This window comes from Anas acuta, chromosome 2 (assembly GCF_963932015.1).
Source record: "Anas acuta chromosome 2, bAnaAcu1.1, whole genome shotgun sequence".
NCBI lineage: Eukaryota > Metazoa > Chordata > Aves > Anseriformes > Anatidae > Anas > Anas acuta.
The window spans coordinates 70,946,557-70,971,832 of NC_088980.1; the positions used below are offsets into that span (position 1 = coordinate 70,946,557).

Genomic DNA, 25,276 nt, shown 5'->3' on the forward strand with positions numbered 1-25,276 from the left:
GAAACTACTATGAGGTGGCTTCACATCTAGGTTAACATATCCCTCTTCCAGGTGGCCTTGTAACACTGTCTCCAGCCTTGTACAATAGGTACACATTCTTACTACGTTCTGTGGGAGGTTTTTAAAAACTATAAAGGGTTATTTTAAGTTCCATGGAACCATTCTTTCCAGGAGCATGTGGATGCAATTACTTCATGAGCTCTGATGCTGCTTGTTTTTACACTGAAAAATAGAGCTTTGTCACAGGTCTTTGCTCTCGAAAAGAGAGTTGCTTGACCTACAAGTTCTCACAGGATAAGAAATAGGTTTTCAACTTTGCTGAAGTTTTGTTGTTCCCTTCATCTTACTTCATCTTACTTACATTTTCAGGCTGATTTTCTGTGCTGGTAAGGATAAATAGTCTGATGAGAGGGAAACGGGAGATATAACCCATCTCAGGGTTATTTAGACTTTTGCATGTCTGTGCTGGAAGCGAGCCAGGAAACAATGCCGACTAAGTGAAATCATCATAACGTGGCCACCAAAGGGGAATTGCATGTTGCATAGTTATCACTGCGTATTTGTCGACTGTGATGGTGTTTCAAAGAGAGCCCTGTAGGGACCTGCCCTGCCATACCTTACAGTTTTCTTTAATAATTTACTCGATTTTCCATCCCTCTCCAGAAGCTGTCTGTTTGAATCAAATTGACACACAAAACTGGAGGAATGGGTTAAATTTTGTGACACTGAACATGTGGTATGTTTAGAAAGCTGAAAATGAGCACAATTTGAGAAGGTTTCTCTGGACTTAAAACGCTCTTGAAAATATTAAAGATTAAGGGGAGAGAAAAAGTACCACTCTCAAAAGAGACAGGTGTGAGGAAGATGAATAGAGTATATAGAAGAAAATAACTGGCCAGGCAGCTGTATGACACATGGGAATCTGGGCGATGAATTGAATCACAAACTGAATGCATCATCCTTCTGAGACTGTTAAAATCTGGAAGGTTGACAGTGTGATTTCCATGAAATACAGGAGGGAAGGACTCTGCTGTAGCCACTGCTGGGGTTGACTTGGAGTGCTATGGTCAGTTTGGAGCACTGGGCTTTAGGAGATGTACACACAGGTTGGAAAAGTCTAAGGAGAAACAAGGAGACACTGCCAATGTTGGTGATGTGACTGGGAGGAAAGGACTGAAGTCTGAGTAAGTACCTGCCAGAAATCCTTGCTGAACGAGGGAAGATCTCTCCTTGTTCACAAGCACTAGGAGAAGGGAAGAAACAGCTTCTTGCATGAGTTGGGTAATAGGAAAAACTTAGAAACTCGATAAGGTGACAACACTGGAACAGGCACCTCAATGAGTTGAGTTATAGCTTTCCCTGGAAATTAAGAACAGGGCAGACATGTACATCAGAGACGGTTTAAGTGTTCTTGGAGAGAGACCTCGAGAGAGCTAATCCAGCCCTGCTTCACGCTCTGTACATTTTCACTCATAAAAAGTTGCAAAATCACGTCGGTATCTCTGCTGAGCAACCCTTGCTAGCGGCCTTGACTGCTGCAGCCCCGTGCGAGGTCATGCAGTGAGTTTTGTCCCGGCTGCCTCTTCGCTGTCACAGACTCTCCAAGCCCTGCTGGGACAATGCGAGGTCGGTGGTGGTGCCTCAGCCTGTGGGAAATGTGTAAGGACTTTTCGGATGTGGAAGACACTCTTTTTTGCAGGTGCCTGATTTTCTGGGACTTCCCCATGCCCTTGACCCTGGAGTACAAACACCCCTGTCACATCCTGCTGTGTTAGCTGCATGCTGTGGTGTCTTCCTCAAAGACAGACGTGTTTGGCATCAGTCTGTCACATGCAGGAGTCTCCTGTTGAACCAGCTCATAGTGTTCCTGCTGCAGGTCGCTTCTGTCCCCGTTTCTACAGCTTTGACAGCCGCTATAGGCTCCCCCTGTCCACACACTCAGTAAAACAAGTACTTTTGGCATGGGCAAGGGGGATGGTATCATAGTAAAAATGTGAAGTCTAGACCAACATTGCACTCAGTAAAATAGCTAATATTTATGCACCATTTTTACTGGTGAGGAGACTATGTGTTGTGTCTATACTATGCTTAAGTGTTTTTTTGCACACGTTATTTTGCATCTAATGTTGTAATAAAAATGCCATTTTCTTTTAAGTTTTCTCAGCTATACTGACTCTTCAGAGGCTACACATATTTTGGCTGAACTCTCTCCTTTGTGTTGCTAAAAACCTCAGCAGTGACAGCAGATCAACATGAAGGGTGCATTTCAGTTGTCAGACAAGGACCTGAAATTTTGTTGATATTTATTGAAAGTTTCATTTTAGTTCTGTAAAGCTGGGGAGCGCAGTATAGCACTCACTTCACGACAGGTGCACACAGCGCCCTAGTGAAAATTGTGGTTACACGGAGTCACACTTTAAACACGGGCAGTGGTTCAATCTCAAAAAGTCCGCGTTGGGATCCGGACATCAGGTGTCCTGTGTTAGTGCCCACTGCTGGTCGAACAAAAGCAGGACATTGTTTTCTTCCTCTGGTCCCGAAACCAGAGACTGTGTGTTGCTGTCAAGGCCAGAATGCACAAAGACCTAGTCTTGGTTTGAGTCATACATAGGTAAGGCTCCTTTTCCCCAGATGTGTGTACACATTGGGAAACCAAACTGGAAAAAAAAAAAGAAAAAAAGAGCTAAAAAAACTCCAACTTTGAAATAAACCAGATTCCTGATGGAATAAGAAAACTCCCTCCAGTGCATTTTCTCCCTCTGTGTCAGCTTTTATAGTTGTGTTTTTGGCACGCGTCTTTTGAGATTTCTTTAAAGATTGTTAAGAAATTTTCTCTTGTATCAACAAACAGTTTTCAGAGCCTGAACAAAGCCATAATAAAAAGCATCTTGCAGAAATGCATTGGTAATTAGGGAGGAAGAGGGGTAGAAGAGGTTGTAGGGAGGGAAACATGGGGCTGCTTTGTACATTTTTTTACTTTTGAAGATCACGAAAATGCAAAGCTGCATTTTGGGCTTTTAAACAGTGGTTTTCAGGAAAAGATGTGCTTGTTACAGTATGTGTCTGGAATGATTGTACTGAGAACTGCAATCAGTAGCTTCGTTTGCAGTTGCAGGATGGCGTTTATTGATGGCATGCTGTCAGTGGGTTGCCCTGTCTCGGCCCAGCTCCGTCTGTTAGCTGGCACTCAGCAAATGGTGAAGAACAAAATTTGAATGAAAGTCTTAGAAGCTCGGATATGCAGGAAGTCCCTCCCAACAATACTTGAAAAGCCTGGAAAACGTACAATAGACCAAGGGTTTTGCTGAAGTTTTAAATGCTAGCAAAAAGCTTTCCAAGTTTTTACTGGCAAAAACCTCCTGAACTCACCTGCTATTTTTTCTTTTCCTCTCAGGGGTGCACGACAAGCAGTAAGTGGGAATACCTCTGTAAGGAGTTCAGCTAAGCTACTGGCAAAATTCCTGCCTAGGAGCATACTGCGTTACAGACTCAGCAGACCACTAATGCTCCCTCACCTCTCTTGTTTGAACATAATGACAACGCTGTTTCGGGGGGGGGAAAAGAAAAGGGTTGGGAAGAGGTGCGTGCGTATGCATGTGTGTGTATCCATTTGGAAGTCCGTGTCCTGAAGGTGGGGGGAGCAAATTTCACATGGAGCACCTTCAGGATTAGAGGTAAAGGAAATACAGGATGCACATCTGGAACAGCTATACTAATGAGAGAATTAGGAGAGCATGAAGCAAGCACGGAGTGTTACCATAAAACAGAAGGTCACATTTTTTTAGCTCTAGGTCTAAGTTAAAAACCACATTTTAGTAATATATTATGCATCCGGAATGTCTAAGGTATTGATTATGCACAGTTAGCAAAGGAGTGAGGAAGGAATGCCATTTTTTGGTCCAAAAGGAATGGAGATTAGCCGTATTAGCTTGATGCTTTGATCACAGGAGGGAGCATCATGGAGCATTAAAAGCTTTTTTATACTGAAGTATAAGCATAGGGAAGAATGTAACCCTGTAGAGATCTTTTGGTGTTTTCAGCAATCACAGACTAAAAATGTATGCTTTCAAGTTGTGCTGGGAGACTGTCTTACAGGAGGTAACCACATTCTCACAGTGGTAGAAAATGTTGATAGCAAACATTTAAAAAATGAAACTTTTTGATTTTGATTTTTCATCCATCTATTTTGCTGTGTAGAAACAAGTGTTTCTCATGTGGGTTTTATTTTTATTGGTTTGTTTCTCCTTTTTGTACTGGTTTAAGAAAAAAAAAAAAAAAAAAAACAATAACAACAACACGACAACAATAAAATAAACCCCAAAGCAAATGAAAAAGTAAAAGGAAAGGGGAGGAATTCACAATACCAAATGTATGTAGCGGTAGGAGCTACATCCAGCACTTGAAAAAAAAAAAAAATGCATGTTCTTTTATATTAGAAGCTTCTTTGTCTTAAAATCTGAAGAAAAGAACAAAAGGTAAAGGCTCCAGATCCGCCATATCTTATGCACATGTTTAACTTCAGGCATTGTCATTGGTGGTGATGTGAGGGAGGTCAAACACATGGTAAGTCCTTGCAACAATTAATCTAGGGGGCTGTTGCCTAAGTGGTCTGTGGAGTCAGTACTTGTCTGCAGGAGCCTGGCTGCTGCTGGTGTTTTTTTTTTCCTCTACAGCTGTAAATCTCATTTTTAAAATACCAAAGTATACTACACGCTTTCCAAATAACACTCCTCCGTGCAATTATTTGCTGTAGCTGCCAGGGGGGTATTAGGAGGTCTCAAAGGGGAGCAGAGTGTCTGCAAAACCTACTCTGTGTTAAGATACAGTTCTCGCTCAGCAATTTACAAATCCCTGGGTTAGATCCACACAGCCATAGAATAGACTCAAAGGCCTTGAAGAAAAAATGTTTTTCCTGTCACTAGCTGAAATACTGAGTTTCTGTCTAAGTGAAACAAGACACAAAAAAAGGAAGAGGGAAGGAGCTGTGTAGTGTGGGTTTTTTCTTCACAGGGTGAGATGATGATTTTGATCTGTCTTCACCTGAACTAGGTGGTCTTGGGCAAACTGATGGACTTTGTGTCTTGGTTTCTTCACCTAAGGAGTTGTGCTTCTCTCCTTTGCAGACCCACATGTTAGAATGCAACCCTTTGTTTGCTGCTATTGCAGCTAGTGAGGTGAAACCATGCCTGTGCTGGACTAAGTAAAAGCCGAATGGGGAAATTCTTGTGTAAAACATTGATCCAGCTCATCTAAAAATTAGTTTATTTGAAAACTCTGCCTAAACCCAGATTTGTGTGGGTTTGTTGAATGCATTCTTGGGTGTGCCCTGCTTAACCCATTTCTATTCAGCCACAGTTGCAAAGCTGTAGAGCTGGTGTTACTGAAGGAGATGGCTTTGCATGCTTCCCTGAAATGTCTGAACACTGAAGAGATGGCACAAGATGCAGCATGGAGGAAATCTTGATGCTGTGAAACCTCTGTTCTCACTCCATTCTTGGTACTTGTTATTCTGCTGGGTGTTGCATTTTGGTTCCTGTGTTCATCTGGACAGTGCTTTTCTTCGTAAAGCATTTCTGTTGTGATCGGTATGGAGGGGTCAGAGAGGGAATGAGCAAGCTGTGCCAGCATCCATCTCTCATCTCACATGATGGTTGCGTTTTGTGTAGCATACTGCTGAGATGTCCTAGGGTCTCTAAGCGTATCACCCATGGCACTTGTTTGACAGTCAGAAATGCCTCCTGGTTCTCTCCAGTCTAGGACTTGCTGTCGCACTGCATAGCTGAAGAGCTGGGAGCAGGAGTGGAAATGACTCTTGGGCAGCAATGTCAGCAGAAAGAAAAAACTGTTGAAATAAACTTTCATCAAAGACAAGCTTACTTAGCAGCAGATTCCCTTTATTTTTATGCCTGCAAGATGTTAAAGAAATAGCAAATAGTTTTGTGTGTTTTTTGGGTTGATGGCTTTCAACCTGGCAGCAGCACTAGGAAAAAGATGGTGTAAACATTGCGCAGTGGTTCTGTAACAAACTTCCAGGCGTGCTGTTTCCTCGCCACTTACTTCTCTGGGCTTGCTTTTTGAAACCCGATCGCAGTTCCTTTTTCCCCTTGTGCCTTTCTGCCCATGCAAGAAGCAGCACAGCCAAACCGCTCAAGAGCCAGTTGCCAGGCTCTCGGTTGACCTGCTGAGTCCCCGTTGGCATGCAGGAGAAATGAACTTCTTTAACGACACGATGAGGATGCTTGCATGTGGTTGTGTTTTTCCCATCTGCCCAGGCATGCTGAGCAAAGCAGCATTTGCCTTCTGCCCTTTTCTCCGGCTTCTCCCTGGAAGAGCGGAGAGGCGAAGGCCCGCGGTGTTCTTCCCTGGGCAGCTCCCAGGTGCTGCTGAGGTTACTGCAGTTCCTCCCCACCGAACAAGCCTCTGATTCAGCTGCCCTCGTTTCCTGTGGTATTTAGCTTAGGGTGTAAAGATGTAAAATCCCTAGTGTTGTGCTGCTGTCTCCTCTGCACTGCTGGGCTCAGGCCTGCAGCCTGCCCTTTGCTAGGGCAGCTTGTCACTGCTGCGTGGCAGCACCAGGGTGGATGGGGTGGTGCTCGGAGATAGCTCTGGGAGTGTGTGTTCCCACTCGACCTGCTAAAAATGCCTGCTTCACTCCCTGCCCAAACCCCGCAGCCCCTCTCTCTCCATGAGCAGACAGGTTAGCGGGACAGGCCCTGCAGCCTCCGGCCGCTTACTGATCCCTGCGTTTTGTCTTCCAGACTCCGACCTGAGCATGCGGACGCTCAGCACGCCCAGTCCAGCATTGATATTCCCACCGAATACCCAGGGTTTCCAGAATGGCCGGGGCTCGTCTACTTCGTCATCCTCAGTCACTGGGGAGACTGTTGCCATGGTCCACTCGCCGCCTCCCACCCGCCTCACTCATCCCCTCATCCGGCTGGCGTCCAAGCACCAGAAGGAGCAGGCCAACGTAGACCGGCTGCCCGATCACTCCATGATCCAGATCTTCTCCTTCCTGCCCACCAACCAGCTGTGCCGCTGTGCCCGCGTGTGCCGCCGCTGGTACAATCTCGCCTGGGACCCACGGCTCTGGAGGACTATACGCCTGACCGGCGAGACGATCAACGTAGACAGGGCTCTTAAAGTGCTGACCCGGAGGCTTTGTCAGGATACACCCAACGTATGTCTCATGTTGGAGACGGTAATTGTTAGTGGCTGCAGGCGGCTCACAGACAGAGGACTCTACACCATTGCCCAGTGCTGCCCAGAACTGAGGAGGCTGGAGGTGTCCGGCTGTTACAACATCTCCAACGAGGCGGTCTTCGATGTCGTGTCACTGTGTCCGAACCTGGAACACCTGGATGTGTCAGGTAACAGGAAATACTTAAAACACAGACATCAAAACGCCTCCTGCTAGTCTACCCTTGCTCCCTGACACTGCACTCTTTCCCTTTCTGCGCTGTTTTTCGAGGTAGGAGTGCTCATCTCCTACCACCATGGTGTGCCAGGCACCGCGTCAGTCCCCATGCCCCAGATGCCAGCAGCACCAGTTGAGCAGACTGCCCCCCTCTGATGGAGACCAGCTGACAGAGAGGACCCCTTCAAACAGCAAGAGTACTCCTTGTAGGTGTTTGCATAAAGCAGCCTTACAGGGGTCCATGTTGCAGTTGGTAGTATGTAGCATGGCAAAGGCTAGCTATTGGAGCAAGAGCAAAAGTTTTAAAATCTTCTGTGTGTGTGTGTGTATATATAATTTGTATGTAGATGATATCATCTCTACATGTGTACATGCATATCATCTGTATATACGATGTGTATATCTGTAATCTGGTGAGTGATTTGAGAAGGAGCTCAGAATCAGTCCTAGGTTTTTGTCTGGGTAAAAATATCAAATGTCATCCCTAGCTAAACTTCAAGGTCCTCTTGCTTCCATTCCTATTTTAACCAGATGTAGATAGATGTGACTTTTTTTTTATAGTGTATACACTTGCTTAGTGACTTTCTCCTTTTTCTTTGACCACAGTTTCAATATATCACACTGCAGCTGTTTAGATCAGCTGAAATGTTTTAGACAATTTTTCCCAGATGTGTCTGTGGATAGAAGATTTTTTTTCCCAAGGTCAGCCACATGCATTTTCCTCTCTGTGAATACACAGACATTTAATTTAAAGGATGCACCCAAGCAGAGCACCAGAATAAATTTAATGTTCAGTACTTATTTTGTGATACCACCTCGTTATCAGTCTAATAACAGTCTGTTTATCATGATCAGCTAGACCAGATTTGCCATTGCAAAGGTATTGATGGCTACACAACGAAGCAGGGCAAAGCAGGAATAGGAAGCAATGATGTTGAGTTATCTGTGCCCAGATAAGCTGATTTTTCCAAGACTGCCCAGCTGGTGCACACTGATTTACTTATGGGTTGTTGTTTTTTCTCTTTCTCTCTTTCTCTTTCTCTCTTTCTCTCTCTCTCTCTCTCTCTCTCTCTCTTTCTCTCTTTCTCTCTTTCTCTCTCTCTTTCTCTCTCTCTTTCTCTCTCTCTCTTTCTTTCTCTCTTTCTCTCTTTCTCTTCCTCTTTTTCTTTCTTTCCTTTTTTCTTTTTCTTTTTCTTTTTCTTTTTCTTTTTCTTTTTCTTTTTCTTTTTCTTTTTCTTTTTCTTTTTCTTTTTCTTTTTCTTTTTCTTTTTCTTTTTCTTTTTCTTTTTCTTTTTCTTTTTCTTTTTCTTTTTCTTTCTTTCTCTCTTTCTCTCTTTCTCTCTCTCTCTCTCTCTCTCTCTCTTCCTTTTTTCCTTCCTTCCTTCCTTCCTGCCTTCCTTCTTAACTGATTAGTCCAACTCTTTCACCTAGTGTTTGCTAGGATGGCACAATGTCATGGATAGCAATAAAGCAAACAGCAACAAATCAGAATTACTCACTTTTTTGTGACCAGTGTCCACAGTTGACAGGTGATAAGGAATTCTGTCCCAGGGAATCTATTCACAGCAACCTTGCATTTGAATTACTTATTGTCAGTACATACAGACATCAGCTGCGGGTTGCTTCAACATACTCAGGTTGAAGTGTGTCCAATATCAGGAGTAAATGCCTGTATGATTTAGACCTGGAGCTACATATCACTTGGAAGGTTGGCTGTATCCTGTGCACATTTATGCTTTTCTTACTTTCATCTTCTAGGGTGGTATGGAGAGCTGACGAGCTCAAAATATTCTGGGCCTGGACAGGCAGGAAGCAGAATTGCTGAGCTGAGGGTGAACTGCTTCAGCAAACCAGTGTGTTAGCTGACACAGAGGAAAGGCTCAGAGCCTTCCCATGGGAGTGGCTGAGACTGTTTAGGTCCTCAGCTTCTACTGATAGATATGCAAAGTTATTTTTGCAAAAACAGGGGAAAAGAAAAGATGAGACCAAGTCTCAAAATACGCTCTGTTTGGAGGTTTGTCTGGGTGGTTCCCCCAAGCCTGTTACTTTCAGACCTTGAAGATGGTGACTGTCCCTAAGGGATCGTTGGTTTGGCCCAAAATGTGGGGAGGGGGTAGGGATGGGAAGATGGGGGTGGTGTAAAATACCTGTCTTCCTCAAATTTTGTCTCAGAGTGGGACAGGAAAGTAATTTTAATCTCAGATTTTTCTTGAACAAGCTCCTTCCTTTTTGGAACAAACGGGAGAGAAATCCTGGTTTTGAACAGTCTCAGAGGTGAGGGTGCTTGGGGTCAGACACAGCTTTTGCAGCGTGTGCCTGCACGTGAATTCAGGGGAGTGAATCTCTGGGGTCTTGTTTTGAGCCTGCATTTTTCATTCCGGGTGCAGGTAATTTTTGAGAATGTTTTGGAAGCGGGATTCCATTTTCCACTCCTGTCTGGCTGAAATCAAATATATAAAGATTTTTTATTTTTTTTTACTTCTTCTGGAACATGTTGCCCAGGGAAATTATGGGTATCCCATTCCTGGAAGTGTTCAAGGCCAGGCTGGTTGGGGCTTTGGGCAACTTGGTGTGGTGGGAGGTGTTCCTGCCGATGGCAGGGGGTTGGAACTGGGTGATTTCTAAGGCCTTTTCTAACCCAAACCATACTGTGATTATTTTCTGTGGGGCACTCTTTTTTTTAAGGGTTGTTGTGCACTTTGTCAGGATATGTAGTGATGATCGACGAGTAACTTTATTCTTCATGTGCTTCACACACAATGCTGTACTTGGTGGCAGAGGAAGGGGAAATGAACCCTTCTCATCAAACCAAACACTATCTGATAGGGTTAGGACTGACCTCAGTTGTAGCAAAGCCCACAGTGGTGAATACGCCACAGCAGTGTGCTCAGATGAAGGGTGAGTCTGATCTGTCTTCATATTACGTGTGCCACTGATTGCATTACCTTCACAAGGTAATGGCTCCTTGGCTCCTATGGAGATTGCTCTGTGTATAATGCCAACCTCTCCATTTAAAATAAAAAAATCTGTGTTATCCACAGGAACTAGTTTAATCCTTTCAATTATGCCCCATTTTTTTCTTCCTTGCTGGAAGGGTAGGACACCCCCTCTGTCAGCACTTGGATCTTTAGTGAGGAACTCCTGTTGAGTCTCACCAAAAAGGCACCTCTGCTCAATAACAAATTGCAGAATTGACAGGGAAAAGGCATCTTACAGCACCTGGAAAAGCCAGGCCAAGCAGATATTCTGTGAAGAGGGGAAACAGATTTGAGGGAGAAGAAAAAAAAAAGTGTAATTAGTTTAGTGAACATCAAGGACCAAAGCAAGAGAAAGCCTTGCTTGAGCATACAGTGATGCTGTTGGGCAGATTTAAAGTGCTTCTTAAAGCCTCACCTTGTCCATCTCTGGGGATGTTTCCTATAAAGTGATTTTGCTTGCTCTCATTCTTTCTGTTCTCTCCATTTTCTCAAAGAGAAGAGGTGATCCCTGAGCTTACAAACAAATTGGGGAAAGCAATCCATGCACCTGTGGTTGTAAGTAGTTGTCTTCAAAGGTCAGGGCCCAAGACTCACCAGTCTGCATTGTGGTGTGAAGGCAATTGCCCTCCTTGCTGGGCCCTGCCTCAGACTGTGCCAGACTGCTCTCCTACTGCCCCTGGGGTACTGAGTTTAAATAGAAGGTAGGACAGGGAAGGCCAGAAAAGAGACCGGGGAGGGGAAAAGAAAGAGGAAAAAAAAAAAAAAAAAAAAGAGGGGGGTGGGGAAGAAAAACAACGCTTGAAAAAGAAAGAAAAATGACGCTTGTTTTCATACCTGAGTGTCTTATGAAACGAATTCCAGCAAGGTTTCAGACAGCAATTTTAACTGCTGTACAGACAGGCTCTCCCTGGACTTGTTTGAAAAGGGGTTGCACTCTAGGACCTTGCATAAATTTGAAGCTAAAATGAGATCTCATGTGAAAAGATTGCTTCTGTAATCAGGTCCAGGGAGTAATTAGGACTAGGCTTTCATCTTGATGTTCAAGTAAATCTCAGCACTGAAGTGGTTTGCTGATCGGGTTTCACACTGAGCAAGAAAAATTAGGTACTTGTGCTGGGGTATAACACCATCCTTGCAGCTAGCTGGTTAAAACCCAGTTCACATTCGTACATCGAGTTGAATCCCTCTCCTCCTGGATGGTTACTTGGCAGCAATAAAGTACCAAAATATTTAATGTCAGAACCAGACGTTCGTATTAACTTTCAGAGCTCTCCACAATACAAGTTCTGTCACTCTCAGCATCCACTTTGTGGGCAAGTCGGAGATATCTCTAGAAGCTGGTTGAGCTTGACTGCAAGTTATTATCTAACATGCCTGCCAACAATTTTTTAATCTGTTTGGAAGTTTCATCTCCCATTTAAAAATCAGTTATACTTCCTTTATGGAAAATCCTGCTACAAGAGCTTTGTTTTTACATTTTTTATTATTAAGGACAGAAAAATAGTTACAGACCCAGAAACTTGTCATTTTGGCTAAAAATCAGCCAGTTGTATATCGACATGGATTCATTTTCTGGTGGAACCATTTTGAATACCCTTCCCCTGAAATATTTTACACTGTGGCCAAAGTAACTAGACAAGACGATGCTGAGCTTGTCAAAACAGTGATCACACTCTTCTGTACAGTGACTCCAACCCTGCTGAGAGACTTCTGACCTATTCACTTTTTAATTGTCGTCATTACATCACTCCCCTTTCTTGGACCCACAGCAGGCAGAACATTCTCCTCTGCCTCATCAACCCTTCATTCTCACTTAACCACATTGTAAAACTGAATTCTGGTCAGCATGTGAAATATCGGGACTGGTCCCTTAATCCAGCAACCTCTTTGTGCTAGCACAATAGAGACTGCTATATCAGATCCAACAGATTTATGCCTAGGTGCCAGTTTTTTCTATGAAAACCCAGCTCAAGGATGGGGACTCCGGTTGTGCATTTTTGCATTTTGCCTACTCCAAAGAGCGTATTAGGGGAGAAATTTTAAACTATTAATATTGGACTGTTCTGCTTCCCTTTAGTGAAAACACTTCATATTTTGGAGCGTGTAAATAGTATTTATTTGAAGGCAAACATATTTCCAAAAATTGCACCATAGCACAGATGGATCTACAACCCAGCCAGGAGAGGAATTAGCTGCATTCAGATTTAAGAAGATGTTGTTCTATGAACAAGGTGTTTTGCCTGAAGGTCCCAGAGCTTCTGCATGACCCGTGGACAATTTGCCAGTTTCATTTGGTGAGGCCTAAGGTAAACTTTGCATCTGTTCACATAGATTTGAAGTCTAAATTAAAAATCCAGCTGCAAACTCAAGCAATGAATGTAGGAATCTAATTGTAGGTTGTAAGCTGTCCATATCTCATGCTTCGTAGGGCATTTGTGTGAGCCTTCTGGATTATCAGGTTTTTCTTTTTTTTCTTTTTTTTTTTTATTTTTTCTCTGAAGCATATTCAAACCTTCCAGTAAGCTTCTGAATAAGAGCCTATTGTAGCAAGTGGTATGGGTTTGGGTCATCCAAGTTTCTGAGGTGGACTTTGTACAAAGATTGGCATGCTCTTTTTTTTCCAGACTACAGGATTTGTGCAGCATTTATGATCTGTGGAGATCTAAGGTTGTCATTCTAGCCTTTCTAGCTTTTCATGGCTCAGTTCATTGCTGTTGGCCAGTGTTTTAGCAATACAGAAAAGTTCCTTCTGTGCGTACCTGAGGGCACCTCTTTAGGTGTAAGCTGCAGAATTTGCCTGGGTAGATATTTGTGGCTGAAACTGTTGGGCCTTGATCACTAGGAGGTCATCCTCGCAGCTATTTCTAGCCATGCTAATGTAATGTACCCAGACTAACTGGACACAGATAAGAATTTCCCTTCAGGAGCCCTGAGACTACAGTTAGCAATGGAGCAGAAACAGCACTTGCCAAAAAAGCTTTCATTCACCACCATGCACAGAGTGGAGATCAAAAATGGAGGAAGTCTGTGACTGTGGTTTTCCCTTTCATCTAGCTTTTTCTCTTCCCTTGCAAGGTCTGGTGTTTCTCCTCTAGTCTAGTTACAGCCATTCATGGCCAGACTTTCTCACTTGAAATAGTCCTTTTCTGTGTCTGTCCTTGTCCTCCCGTGCCCTTACAAGTCTGTAGGCTCCTGCTGACTCTCCCCATTTTCCTTAGGTTACCCAAATCTCCACCCTTCTGCAAACACATCTTCTTGCCATGGGTTTGCATCATTCCCACATTGCAGGCTTGGGGCTGGATTCACATCTGCTCCCCAAATGCTTTTTGGAGGGTGGGTGGGGTTTTCCTTCTCTTTTATAATGGGGTTTGATGGTGAAAGAGCCTCTGATGTTGGTTTACGAACTCAGCCCGTCAGCAATGAGACTGCCTCGGATCAAAAAGCTGCATGGTTGTCATGTAATACCATTTTCTCAAATTGTCACCGAGTGTCTATTGCAGTAATAGACCGTAGAGTGTCCCTAGGTAAACCTAGGGCCATTATTTTATATTTGGGATGTGGACGAAATTGGTCTGTGGCTTTGCTGGTACTCAAAATCCCCAAGCAAACTCACTCCGATGGAGTTTATTATTTCCCCTGGTGCACATCACAGCAAACCCAGGCTGGTCAGTCAGGATGTGTCTGTTCATGCAGCATGAAGCTATCTTCAGTGCATAATGTCACGGCCACCTTTCTGGCCTTGCTGCCTGAGTCGTTTTCGCTGCTTGCTTGAATTGACCTTGTTTTTCCACCTAGGCTGCTCCAAGGTAACATGCATCAGCCTGACTCGCGAAGCCTCCATCAAGCTGTCTCCCTTGCACGGGAAGCAGATCTCCATCCGCTACCTGGACATGACGGACTGCTTTGTCCTGGAGGACGAAGGCCTGCACACCATCGCCGCGCACTGCACCCAGCTGACCCACCTCTACCTGCGCCGCTGCGTCCGCATCACCGACGAGGGTCTCCGCTACCTGATGATTTACTGCACGTCCATTAAGGAACTGAGCGTGAGCGACTGCCGCTTCGTCAGTGACTTCGGCATGCGGGAGATCGCCAAGCTGGAGTCGCGCCTGCGATACCTGAGCATCGCTCACTGCGGGCGGATCACCGACGTGGGCATCCGCTACATCGCCAAGTACTGCAGCAAGCTGCGCTACCTCAACGCGCGGGGCTGCGAGGGCATCACGGACCACGGCGTGGAGTACCTCGCCAAAAATTGCACAAAACTCAAATCGCTAGATATTGGCAAGTGCCCTCTGGTCTCAGACACCGGCCTGGAGTTTCTAGCCCTCAACTGCTTCAACCTGAAGCGCCTGAGTCTGAAATCATGTGAGAGCATCACTGGGCAAGGCCTGCAGATTGTGGCCGCCAACTGTTTTGACCTGCAGATGTTGAATGTGCAGGACTGCGATGTGTCTGTGGATGCTCTGCGATTTGTAAAACGACATTGCAAGCGCTGTATTATAGAGCACACCAACCCTGCCTTCTTCTGAAAGGATACCACACACCCGTTGTTGCAATGCAGTATTAAAAACACTGATGTATAAACACATGCTCCCATATTCGGTAATGCTGTTTTTTCTATAGCTCACGGGAGTCAGCTTTTCTTGTATGTTGTTGGTGGGGGGGTTTCTAGAGGACTATTTTGTTTGCTTTTTGTATGATCACTTTTTAAGGTGCGGTGGGTCTCCGTCGAGAGGCTGCCTTAATGCAAAAGCAGTGAGTGCTCGGCATCCCTGTCGGGGTGCCATTTCCTTAACAGCCGCGATCTTGTCCCAGGCTAAAGTAGCTACCTCCAAAGGAAATAGCACGTAATCCTCCTTTGGAAAGGCTACCAAGCTGTGTCAAATGCATCTGAATTCCAGCTGTGCTCTTGAAGCTGACTATGCAATATGTGTCTGTGTTCCCCAACTTCTTCCAACAGGGCTGATAAAGCATCCCCTTATCTCCAAGTAGTTTCTCCTTGGTAGCCAATCATTGTAACCCCTCAGGAAATACTGGGTGATGTTCTTAAATACACTTCACAGAGGCAGAATAAGACCTGCTGGTCACTGCCAAGCACTCTGCGGAGTGAACCTGGAGATTGTGCCCAGGCATGGTTTCTCCTGGAAAGCTCACTTCCAGGTCACTCGTGCATCATCACTACTTGCCTTCAACTCTAGATCTGCCTCTCCTGCATGTGCAGTACCACCCTCTGGTAGCAGACAGGGGCTGCAGGGTCTGATAGCAGTGACGTTTTCACCTTAGTGAAGGAAAACAGAGAGATTGATGGCCTGGCAAGGGGAAAAGCCAGCAAAGCCACCCAGAAAGCCACTGTAATTCTGCATCAGGCTAAGCTAGTGCTGTAGTACACCAGGGACCCTGAGGTGCTGTGGAGAGCTTTGCACAAGGCAGTCCCAGTCACTGCACTGTGCTGCCGCCACCAGAAAGTCTGCCTTTATTCCTTCACGGTACCTCTTCAGTAGCCACAGCACCACTGCAGCTGATGTTCCCTGAGCAAACCAGGCACCTGCATTGAGCTGTGTTCAATACGTGCTTTAATACATGTGGAAACCTGACCCTTTTCTGTGGCCTTACAGTTCAACAGATAGCTGATCTTGAGACTTCAAAGGCGTTAGATAACACCCTGGGGGAGAGAAGGGCTTGTAATGTTATTCACATTATAGGTTTACATTTTGTGACTCCTTCTCTGTGCGTGTTCCCATAAGCTGGAGAAATGGCTGCTGTTCAACATGGCATCATGGTGCCAGCTTTGCCCTGTGACACTGGAAGCCCGTTGTACTCTCATGGTCACTCTTGCTCATGCAAGAGCACGTGTGGCTGGGAGCTTCCCCCATCTGCTGCCTCCTTCCCCAGAGCACACGGTCATTTCATGGTTACTTTCTTCACAGTTTTCTGGCAGCCGTTTCTCTGCATTTTCACATGTAATGCTCAGATCTGAAAGCCAGACATGTAAGGGGTGATGATATTTTCAGGGAGGCCCCCTGTGCGTGACTGACAGGTGAATTCATACGTTCAGCTCAAATGCTATAAATGTCTTGGTAGAGAACATAAGAAGGGAAGCACCGTGTCTGGTTTTCATAAGCAGTAGTTCCATCATCTCCAGACAACACTAATAAAATCATTGATATGAAGTGAAAATCCATATGCTCGTGAAAAATACATAATTGCTGAGGAAATACTTGTAGCAATGCTCTCTCAGATTACAAAAAAGCAGTGCTTTGGACATGTCCCTGCAGAGGGAACTTGTCCTTCTTGGGCAGAGTCCTGTAATATATCTATGTTCCTCCAATTTTGAGTTTCTTAACTTATGGGATGTCATCACCTCTGAATTATAAATAAGGTTATCCTAAAGCAAGGAGGGCCAAGGAAAATGAATTTGTCATTGCTACTATTACTGGCCAGTGGCTAGCAGGGGGTGATATCATCCTTTGAGGAGTTAACATCACTTTAGTTTTCCTTTCTGTATTTTTAAAATTAGAGATTCTTCTCCAGCAAGTATTACAGTATATTTATCCGAGCCAGCTATACTCTCTGTTTATCCTTTATCTGAAAATGGCCCCAAAAATAGTAAATGTTGAGCCCATTCCTGAAGATGGTGGGATTTTGAGCCATTTGCACTCATGAAATATAAGGCCTCATTAGTAACATTTAACTTTTTAATAATAATTAAAAAAGTAAAAAAGCTACTTTTCTGGCTACGATAAATTGAATGAATAGTGCTACATGGTTTTAAAGGTTTCTAATGTTTAAATTGGCCTGTACTGTACAAATCTCACTAAAAAGCCTTAATTTGCTACCAAGAAATAAAGCAATATATTGGTAACTATGAGCATGCATCGTCATTTGCACTATTTGATTAACTTCTTGTGAAAATGAAAAGATTAACTACGTGTAAAACTTTGTTTTATTGAAACCAGGCAGGTGAACGAGCACATCATCACATCAAGTAAGTGGATGACTATTAAAAAAAAAAAAAAGAAGAAGAACTTTTATAGATTATGACCTTGCCTATCTGTCTCTTTAAAATTTGATTTTCCTCATGTGATTCTTCTTGACCCTGAAACATAACCAGTAACTGGAAGTGTAAGTAAAAGAAAAAACAGCATATAAAAAGCACACATATAAAAAGTTCAGGAGGGCCTCTGCACTGTTTTAAAAGCAAGTTAACATACTTGATGTGAAAATGAAAATGGCGTGACTGCAAGGGTAGAGCACTTAGTGCAATGTTTCCTGTGAATGTTCTAAAAAACCCACTCTGGGGGGGGCACTAGTGGAGAATGAATAAAAGTTGTTTTTTTCTTTTTTAAGCCAGACATTTCTAAGTATATAGCCTTACATAGCCTGATTTTCTACTCTGAGACTGCTACTTATTTCAAGAAAATTTGAATTTAACTTAATGATACGGCTTCCTTGTTTTGACTTTTAACCTTTTTCAATGTCTACTTGCAAAACGGTACGACCAGAAAATAGTGCACGTGCAGCTGAGTTTGCTGGAAAGGTTGCAACAAAGTGATGTGTCTTTTTTCCAGTTTGGGGTTGGCAAAGACTAAATTTCCTAAACATTGTTGATTCTTGAACCATAAAATTCACGCTCAGGCACTGAGGCTTCTTCTGCTCTGCCATAACATGGAGTGATCTCAACAAAGCAAGCAACCATGAATCACATCAGTCAGGCTGGCATGTTGTTTACGACTCTCAAATAACTTGTGTAGAAAGAGGTCACTTAGAAAAGGCACATCAGAGCCACCATACACTGATTACAGCCAGAGCTATGTATCTAGACATTTATTCTTCTCATTCCCTTGGTTTTCATAAAAAGTGGAACTATGTTTTCCCTGTGGTAGTGGATTGAGATTGATGTGAAGTGCAACACTTTTGTCTTTTTGAATTATGCTCAACTCATGTTTGGCTTTCTACAAAATCTGAAACAGCTTCTGTTGGTTGTCTTGGATTCAAAACGTTGGTCCAGGCTGCAACCTTTCAGTAGTGGTTTCTGAAAGCTTGTAGCCTTTGAACTGGAAAACTAAAAAGCTAGTAAAAATAAATAAATAAATAAATAAAAAATAATTTTAGCACTAGGCTTGAAGCAGGTCCAAAGTCTCATTAAAAAGAAATATAGTGACCATTTGGACTGCAGGCTGGCTGCCCCGTCACTACCAGTATTAGTTAAAAGGGGAAAAATCCTGTGGTAGCAAGCTTCTCTTCCCCCGCCTTCCCCAGAAAAGTAACCCGCCTTTAGGTTTTTGTAGTTTTCTCAGTTTAGCTGTTCAGGCTGAAACTTCCCATGCTGGGCTTTGAAAATGTTAGTTGAAATGGTTCATCTGGTTCTGTAAATAAAGCTAGGAGGAAATGTCATTTTGCTCATGTTAAACTCTTGGTGACCTTTCCATTGGAAACGGTTCATTGCTCTCCATCTCCTCGACGGCTTTTGGAGTGAAAGTGTGAGCCTTGCCAGGAGGTCAGCTCTGGGACAAGGACGTATCTTACTAATCTCCCCATTAAAATTCACCCAAATTTAGCTACATTGCATGTCTTCAAACATATCCAACTCCATAATCAGAAGAGGGGCATGGTTGGATCTTTCCGAGCTTGTAGTCTGGTGAGGCTGAGATTTGGCAAGGCTAGGAGGCGTTTATCTCTCTGGCAGTGTGAAGGAGGAAACAACCTGAATTATGTGGAAGCTGCCTGGAAAGTCAGGGCAGGGTTGAAAGACGAGGTTTGAAGAACTGGGGCAAGAAGACGGATGAAGGAAATTTCCTAGGCAGGGAACTGGGACTGAGATGAGAAGGGATTGAATGATTTTCAGTAAAGAAAATTGGGCTGGGTTAAGAGATCTGGGTTTGTGTGACTTGTTGGACAGAGAGATTTGGGCCAGAGAAAATGTGAGTCAAGTACTGAAGAATGAAGTTTGGGGCAGGAGCAGAAACATGAAGAAAATTGCCTGAACATTATGTAAATACAGTACACTCTCTCCAGGGAAGTCTCAGAGAAGGGCTGGCAAACTCTGTTGGTATGTCTCAAATTTGAAACAGTCTTTCAAAAACTAAATAGTAATTTTGGAGTTAATGCATCCAATGTCTACCCTTTCTTAATATTTTATGAAGCCAGAAAAACTTTATAGGCAGACCTTTTGCCTTTGCAAATGCATTTTGGGTTCTACAACATTGTCAATCCCAGTGTCTTGTTGCTGCCTTTATACCTTCGTGCAAGGCCTTCCACTGAGAATAACACAGCAAGGCAGATTTTTAACTTCAGTGCTTCCTTTTGCATTGTATTTCAGCAGCACCAGCTGTGCTGCTTTGCCAAGGTGCAGGCGTCAGTGTGGAGTCAAATTCCTGTCCTTTTGATGACTGTTAAAGGGCATAATAATAATAGGTTCAAGTTACTGCCAGGCAGTAGACATCAGAATTCAAATTTAGCTTAACAAAATACATTTATCTGGACTGCATTGCTGCTCACTATTAAACAGATTAAATCAATTTTCTCCATAAAACCATTGGGGGATGTTTATTTTCATGCACCCCTGCTGTATAGCTGTATGCTTCAGAGCAGGTTTTTCCTCTATTTTTGTTTTCTGTAAGAACTGGACAGAAATACCAGGTCATTTCTTCCCTTGTCCTCTGGATGATCATGGAGGCGCATATTAGATTTACACTAGTTAATGGAAATCTTTTCCAAGTAGGCTCTGATAATACAAGTTAAAAAAAATATTATGAGTGCAACGATCCAGTTGGCCATAGATATGTCAAATTAAGCCATTATAAATATAAAAGTTACTAAGCAGACACCAGAGAGAGAACCAGAGAAACCAGAAGGAGGGATCTTGTTCTAAAAAAAGAAGAAAGGAAAAAGAAATCAAAAAGAAAATCAAAAAGAAAAAAAAAAAAAGAAATGAAAAAGGAAAAAAAAAAAAAAAAAAAAAAAAGCTTGTATAAATGTTCCTGATACTTTTCATGCAGAACAGAAACCTTAACCCTTGTTTCTAGGACTAATGATACTGCTTTCTTTGGTTTAAAATGGATTAGTTTTCCTTTGTTTTTTTAAAAGAAATATTACATGCTGTAGTCTCAAGCTCACATGAATGGTAAAGATGGAAAAAGTCATCTGAAAAAGATGAGAGAGAAGGGAAAGAGGGATTTATGCCAGAAGGAATGAACATTTTTAACAGTTTAATGTTGCATTATCCATTTTTGATGGTTCCTAAAATATTTTTTAAAAATTAAGTAAATGGCCATTCTTGAGAAGTTTCCATTACATCTTGAATATACTTCATTTATCTAATTGCCTCAGCAGATAGATATATCTGATTTTTTGAAGGCCTGATTTTCTAGCTACTATGAATAATAGATAACTTATGTTTTATACTTTTTTTTCTTTATTGAGTGTTTTCGCATTTTTATCACTTGTCTCATATAAAAGGTATATCCTAAGCCTTTATCAGGCTGATAAAATAGATTATAAAACATTTTGCTATTTTAATCATGATTTGTATTTATTCTACACCCAAATTTTACTGTTTTTCTGATCATAGTGTATTGTATGCTTTGAAAATACTTTGAGGAAAACAGCTTTTTTTTTTTTTTTCTGGTCTTGAATTACGCTGAGGCTTTTGGAAGTGATGAACTCTTGCTTGCAGATTAGTAACCTGAAATGTCTGTCCATAACTGGTCTTATTTCCTACTGCTGGCTGTGTGTCCCTAGAGCCTAACACCGAGTTAAGCCACCCACTTGTATCCCCTGCGCTCTGCTCTGTAGAGACGTGCAATGAAGGTGGAGTCCCAGAGGGTCTGTGCTGCTGAAAGGCTCTAGATACACATACAAGCTCTGGTCCCCACTCACCAGCTGGCATGCCCAGTGCTTGTCCCTGTGCTGAGTGTGAGGAGCAATCCAGAGGGCAGGACGGGCAAGGAAGGAGATGGGGAGGGAGCAGGACAGGCTGTGTATTCACTGAACAAAGACAAAGAAATCCTCAGCTGTGGGAAGCGGGAATCATACTGTATATCTCACGAGTCTGCAGAGTGGCTAGCTGCATTTCAGCACTTAAAGAGAATTGCCTAACACAATGCATATGCTACATTTAACAGTTAGGAGAGCTCAGATGTCCTGTGCAACTAACTGGCTGCTGGGGGCCTGGAAATGCCCAACCACAGCAGTGTGAGTACATTACCGTGACTCATTCCTTGACTGAATGAAGCTTTCTTCTGCTTTATTGGAGATAAATTATAGGCCTAAACTCTAACTTGAACACCAGCTCTGATGAAGACGCAGAGCTGTGACCTTTTCTCTCTGTTCTTTCCTTTCCTTTTCTGGCCTTAGAGACTAATCCAAGCTCCTGCAAGAGCCTGAGGTATTTCACCTCTGTAGACATGGATAATACAAGTGGTGAATGGATCAGTGCTAACAAGATGAGTAAGACCATTTGCTTGGCAGGCAGTCCAGGTGATGGACTGAGGTGACTGACTGCAAGTCAGTAACCGTTCAGTAGCCAAATCTTGCACACATTTCACAGTGGAGTCAGAAAGTACATGCATGAATGTCAGTAAATATGATGCTTGCCAACATTTGTTCTTATTGTGATATAAAACTACAGGATGAATCAGGGGCAGAGTGGTGGGTCTGCATATTCAGATAATTGAAGTCCTTTGTCAAAGTAGCACAGTAGAAAATCAGGCGCACATGTATCATGAGCCACAACAGCGTTCACTGATTCCAGTATTAAGATTGAGCTCCTGGTGACTTTTTATAAAATTGCATGTCATTGCTCAGTGACACTGGTGTGGCAGGACTTTTGCTCTCTGGTGTTGTATTTCTGTGCCCACAGAGCAGAGAAATGATCCAAGCTTTCTTTCTCCATATCTGCCCTCCCAAGTGACAGGCAAGCTTTTGTGTTTTGTGTTTAAATCTCCATCCATCCAGCTCCAATCCTGTACCTTTCCCCTCATGAGCTGGCACTGGGGGCTGGGGCATAGCAGGGCTCTCAGCAGGTTCAGGCCAGGATGTATCTCAGCTGTGGCCCCCTCCCTGCTCATGCTGAGAGCTTCTCTCGCTGCTTCAACCTGAAGCCTCACCAGCGTTCCCTCTGAAGTGTGGCCACCTCTCCCTTTCTTTTCCTTGAAATACACTCACTGCAGTAACCTCCCTCTTTCACACTGGCAGCAGAGGAGCGGTGCCACTGTGATGTGATGCACTGCATTTCCCAGAGCCCAGAAGGAAGAGAAAGCGCATGATCTGGAGTATGACATTAGCAGGAGAGCTGTGCAGCTGTGGAAGGGAAGCAGCAGAGAGGCACTTCATCTGTCAGGACAGTGAGGAGTGTCCTGGCAGTGCAGCTGCCTGAAACTGCCTGGGATGCAATGAGAACATGGAGAGGACATTGCAACAAAACGTGCTTACCAGTATGTCATCAAGGCATTTTCATGGTTATATGTGCAGAGGGACCTGGAGTCCTAAAGCAAGGAGCCCACTGCCGGCATCCCATCTGCAAGAAGGGAGAAGGAATGCAGTCCTTCCCAGGGGAGCTGGGTCTGACAGCGAGGGAAGCTCTGGCCCTCCTGCCATGGCTTGTCAGGTATCTGACAGGTGGGGACACTTAAATGCCATTTGTTGGATACTGGAGTTGCAAATGAGTGGTAAATCTGCTTGGTGCGGTATGGCTGGATGAGGGGTCCTCGCTGCTGGGCCTATCAGCTCTGTCCTAAGGTAAGGAGAGAAAGGGAAGAAAAGGTGACAGGGGTTCCTCTGAAAAATGCTCATTTTGCAGCTCCATCTGGATGGGTCTGATTTTCTGCAGTGTATGTTGTGCAGAGACAGCTCAGAAGCAGCAAAGGGAGCTGTGACAAGGCAGAGGCAACCATGTCGAGATGGCTTGCACTAGAGCTACCAAACCTGACAGAAAGTCTCCCTGCTACAGCTGCAGCAGCAGCCTCAACTTCAATTGTAGGTGGCGTCTTGGTGTTTCCATATCCCTAGAAGCTGAAGTAAATTGCTCAAAGCACAGACTTTTAAAGGCCTAGCCACCACCTGGGTGTAACAAGGGAGGAGAACCTTGTAGCTGTGACAGGAGAGCTGGGCTTAGCACTAGTCAGAGGGGAAGTACTGCCTATCAGGAAAGCCTGGGTGAGGTACCATAGGTTTCCTGACTGGCAGTAAGGATACAAAACAAAGAATTTGGAGACGTTGTTGAAGGTGCAAGAGGGACCCATGCATCAGATGCTCCAAGCACTCCAGCTTTGTGTTACTGCATATGCATGGTGCTGCTGCTATTCCATATAATTGACTAGCAAACCCCCTAGAATCCACCAGTGCCTTGGCAAGATTTTTGCCCTCTTGACACTCTCCCCATTCACATGCCCATTCCACATCTGCCTTCAGGAAAATGCATCTTCCTTGGACATGCTGCATCCACACTAATACCAGGACTAGTGCTTGGTTCTAATGGTTTTAGCTAAATCAGCAGAAACATGAATATTATGTGGCTATAAATTCAAGCAAATCTCATCTGCCCGAATAGCAGCTTGACTCCCTTGTATACAAAATCGCATACAGTTCAAATTATCTTTTCTTTGTAATGCACAAGATGGGGTGGTTTTGTTTTCTGTTTTTTTTTGTTTGTTCGTTTGTTTTGTTTTGTTTTCTGTTTTTTGTTTGTTTGTTTTTGTTGTTGTTTGTTTGTTTTGTTCTTTTCCTATTAGAGTTGCTGGCTATTTACAGTCCGTAGGTAAAACTCATTCAGAAACATCATGAGGCTGGCTAATCTTTAAATCAGAATGGTGTCTGATTTCTGAACATTGGTTTTCTTTTTGTAAGGCAAATTCATGAAGGAACAAGAAGGCTTTTCAGCCTGCAGAGTTCATAAACCTCTGGCAGGTTAAATTGGAGAGTAGGATTATCTGGCCTCCCCTTCCACTGCTAAAAAATAAATAAAAGAAAAAAAATAATAGTAAGAAAAAGCAAGGGGAAATTGCATCAAAACTCCCAATGAAGAGAGTAAAGGAATTCAGGACTGAAAGCTGTGCTGCCGATGGTACTGTGTGAATGTGTGATCTTGTACTTTAAAAATATTTACTCCCTTATGACTCAACCGTGCTGCAGGAGGGTAAATTAAAATCTATCATAAAGATTATATGCAGAGGGCACATGGGTAAATGTGACAATAGGGAAGACTAAAAGAACTTTTCTTGCAAGAAATCCTCACAATGAGTCAACAGATACCTGGGGGTGATCTGACAGGGCGCTATGATGTCTGGCAGCTCCCTGGGTAAGCCAGGCAGGGCCCACCAGGAGCAGGGCACCAGGGCACCAGGACAGCCCCACAGCCTTGCTGGGGCTGGGCTGAGGCCAGGCTTGGCTGTGGGCCTGTGGGTGGGCCCGGCTGGGCAGGAGCCATGGCTGGGCAGGGCAGGGCTGTGGGGAGCTGGAGCCAGGCCCTGCTGCGGCCTCAGTGGGGCAGGGGCTGGCGGCCCTGGGGCTGCTGTGGGGTCTGGGCCTGGGCAGGGATGGGAGGGACTGGCGGTGCCCTTGGGCCATGACAGGAGGCACCTGAATCAGCCTACCTGGATTTTCAATAAGACTTTTAATGAGGTGACTCAGCAAAGGCTCTAGGGAACCTGGGATAAGAGGGAAAACCCTTTCATGGACAGAGACAAAAGGTTGAAACAAAGAGAAGTTAGGGATAACTGGTAAGTTATCATAATGGAGAGGTCACCAGCCTTCCAACATATTCATAAATATGCTGGAAAAGGGACTGATGAGTGAGGAGATGCAGCTTTTTGGCAGTGGTGGTAGTAGAGAGGAGCATCAGCAGCGCAAAAACTTCAGAGATGAGTGACCGAATGATAAA

At 43.9% G+C, this 25,276-nt stretch overlaps 1 protein-coding gene across 3 annotated transcripts in view; it reads left to right on the forward strand.

Annotated features, from left to right (window-relative positions):
* FBXL7 (F-box and leucine rich repeat protein 7) overlaps window positions 1–17,266 on the forward strand; it is a 187,964-nt gene extending 170,698 nt beyond the window's left edge. For all 3 annotated transcript variants that reach the window (XM_068670830.1, XM_068670829.1, XM_068670828.1), the window contains 2 exons: window positions 6,759–7,370; window positions 14,191–17,266. In XM_068670830.1, coding sequence (XP_068526931.1) covers window positions 6,773–7,370; window positions 14,191–14,927 — 1,335 coding nt within the window. In that variant the 5' untranslated portion in view covers window positions 6,759–6,772 and the 3' untranslated portion in view covers window positions 14,928–17,266. The remainder of the gene's footprint in view (window positions 1–6,758; window positions 7,371–14,190) is intronic.
* The last annotated feature ends 8,010 nt before the right edge of the window (window positions 17,267–25,276 follow it).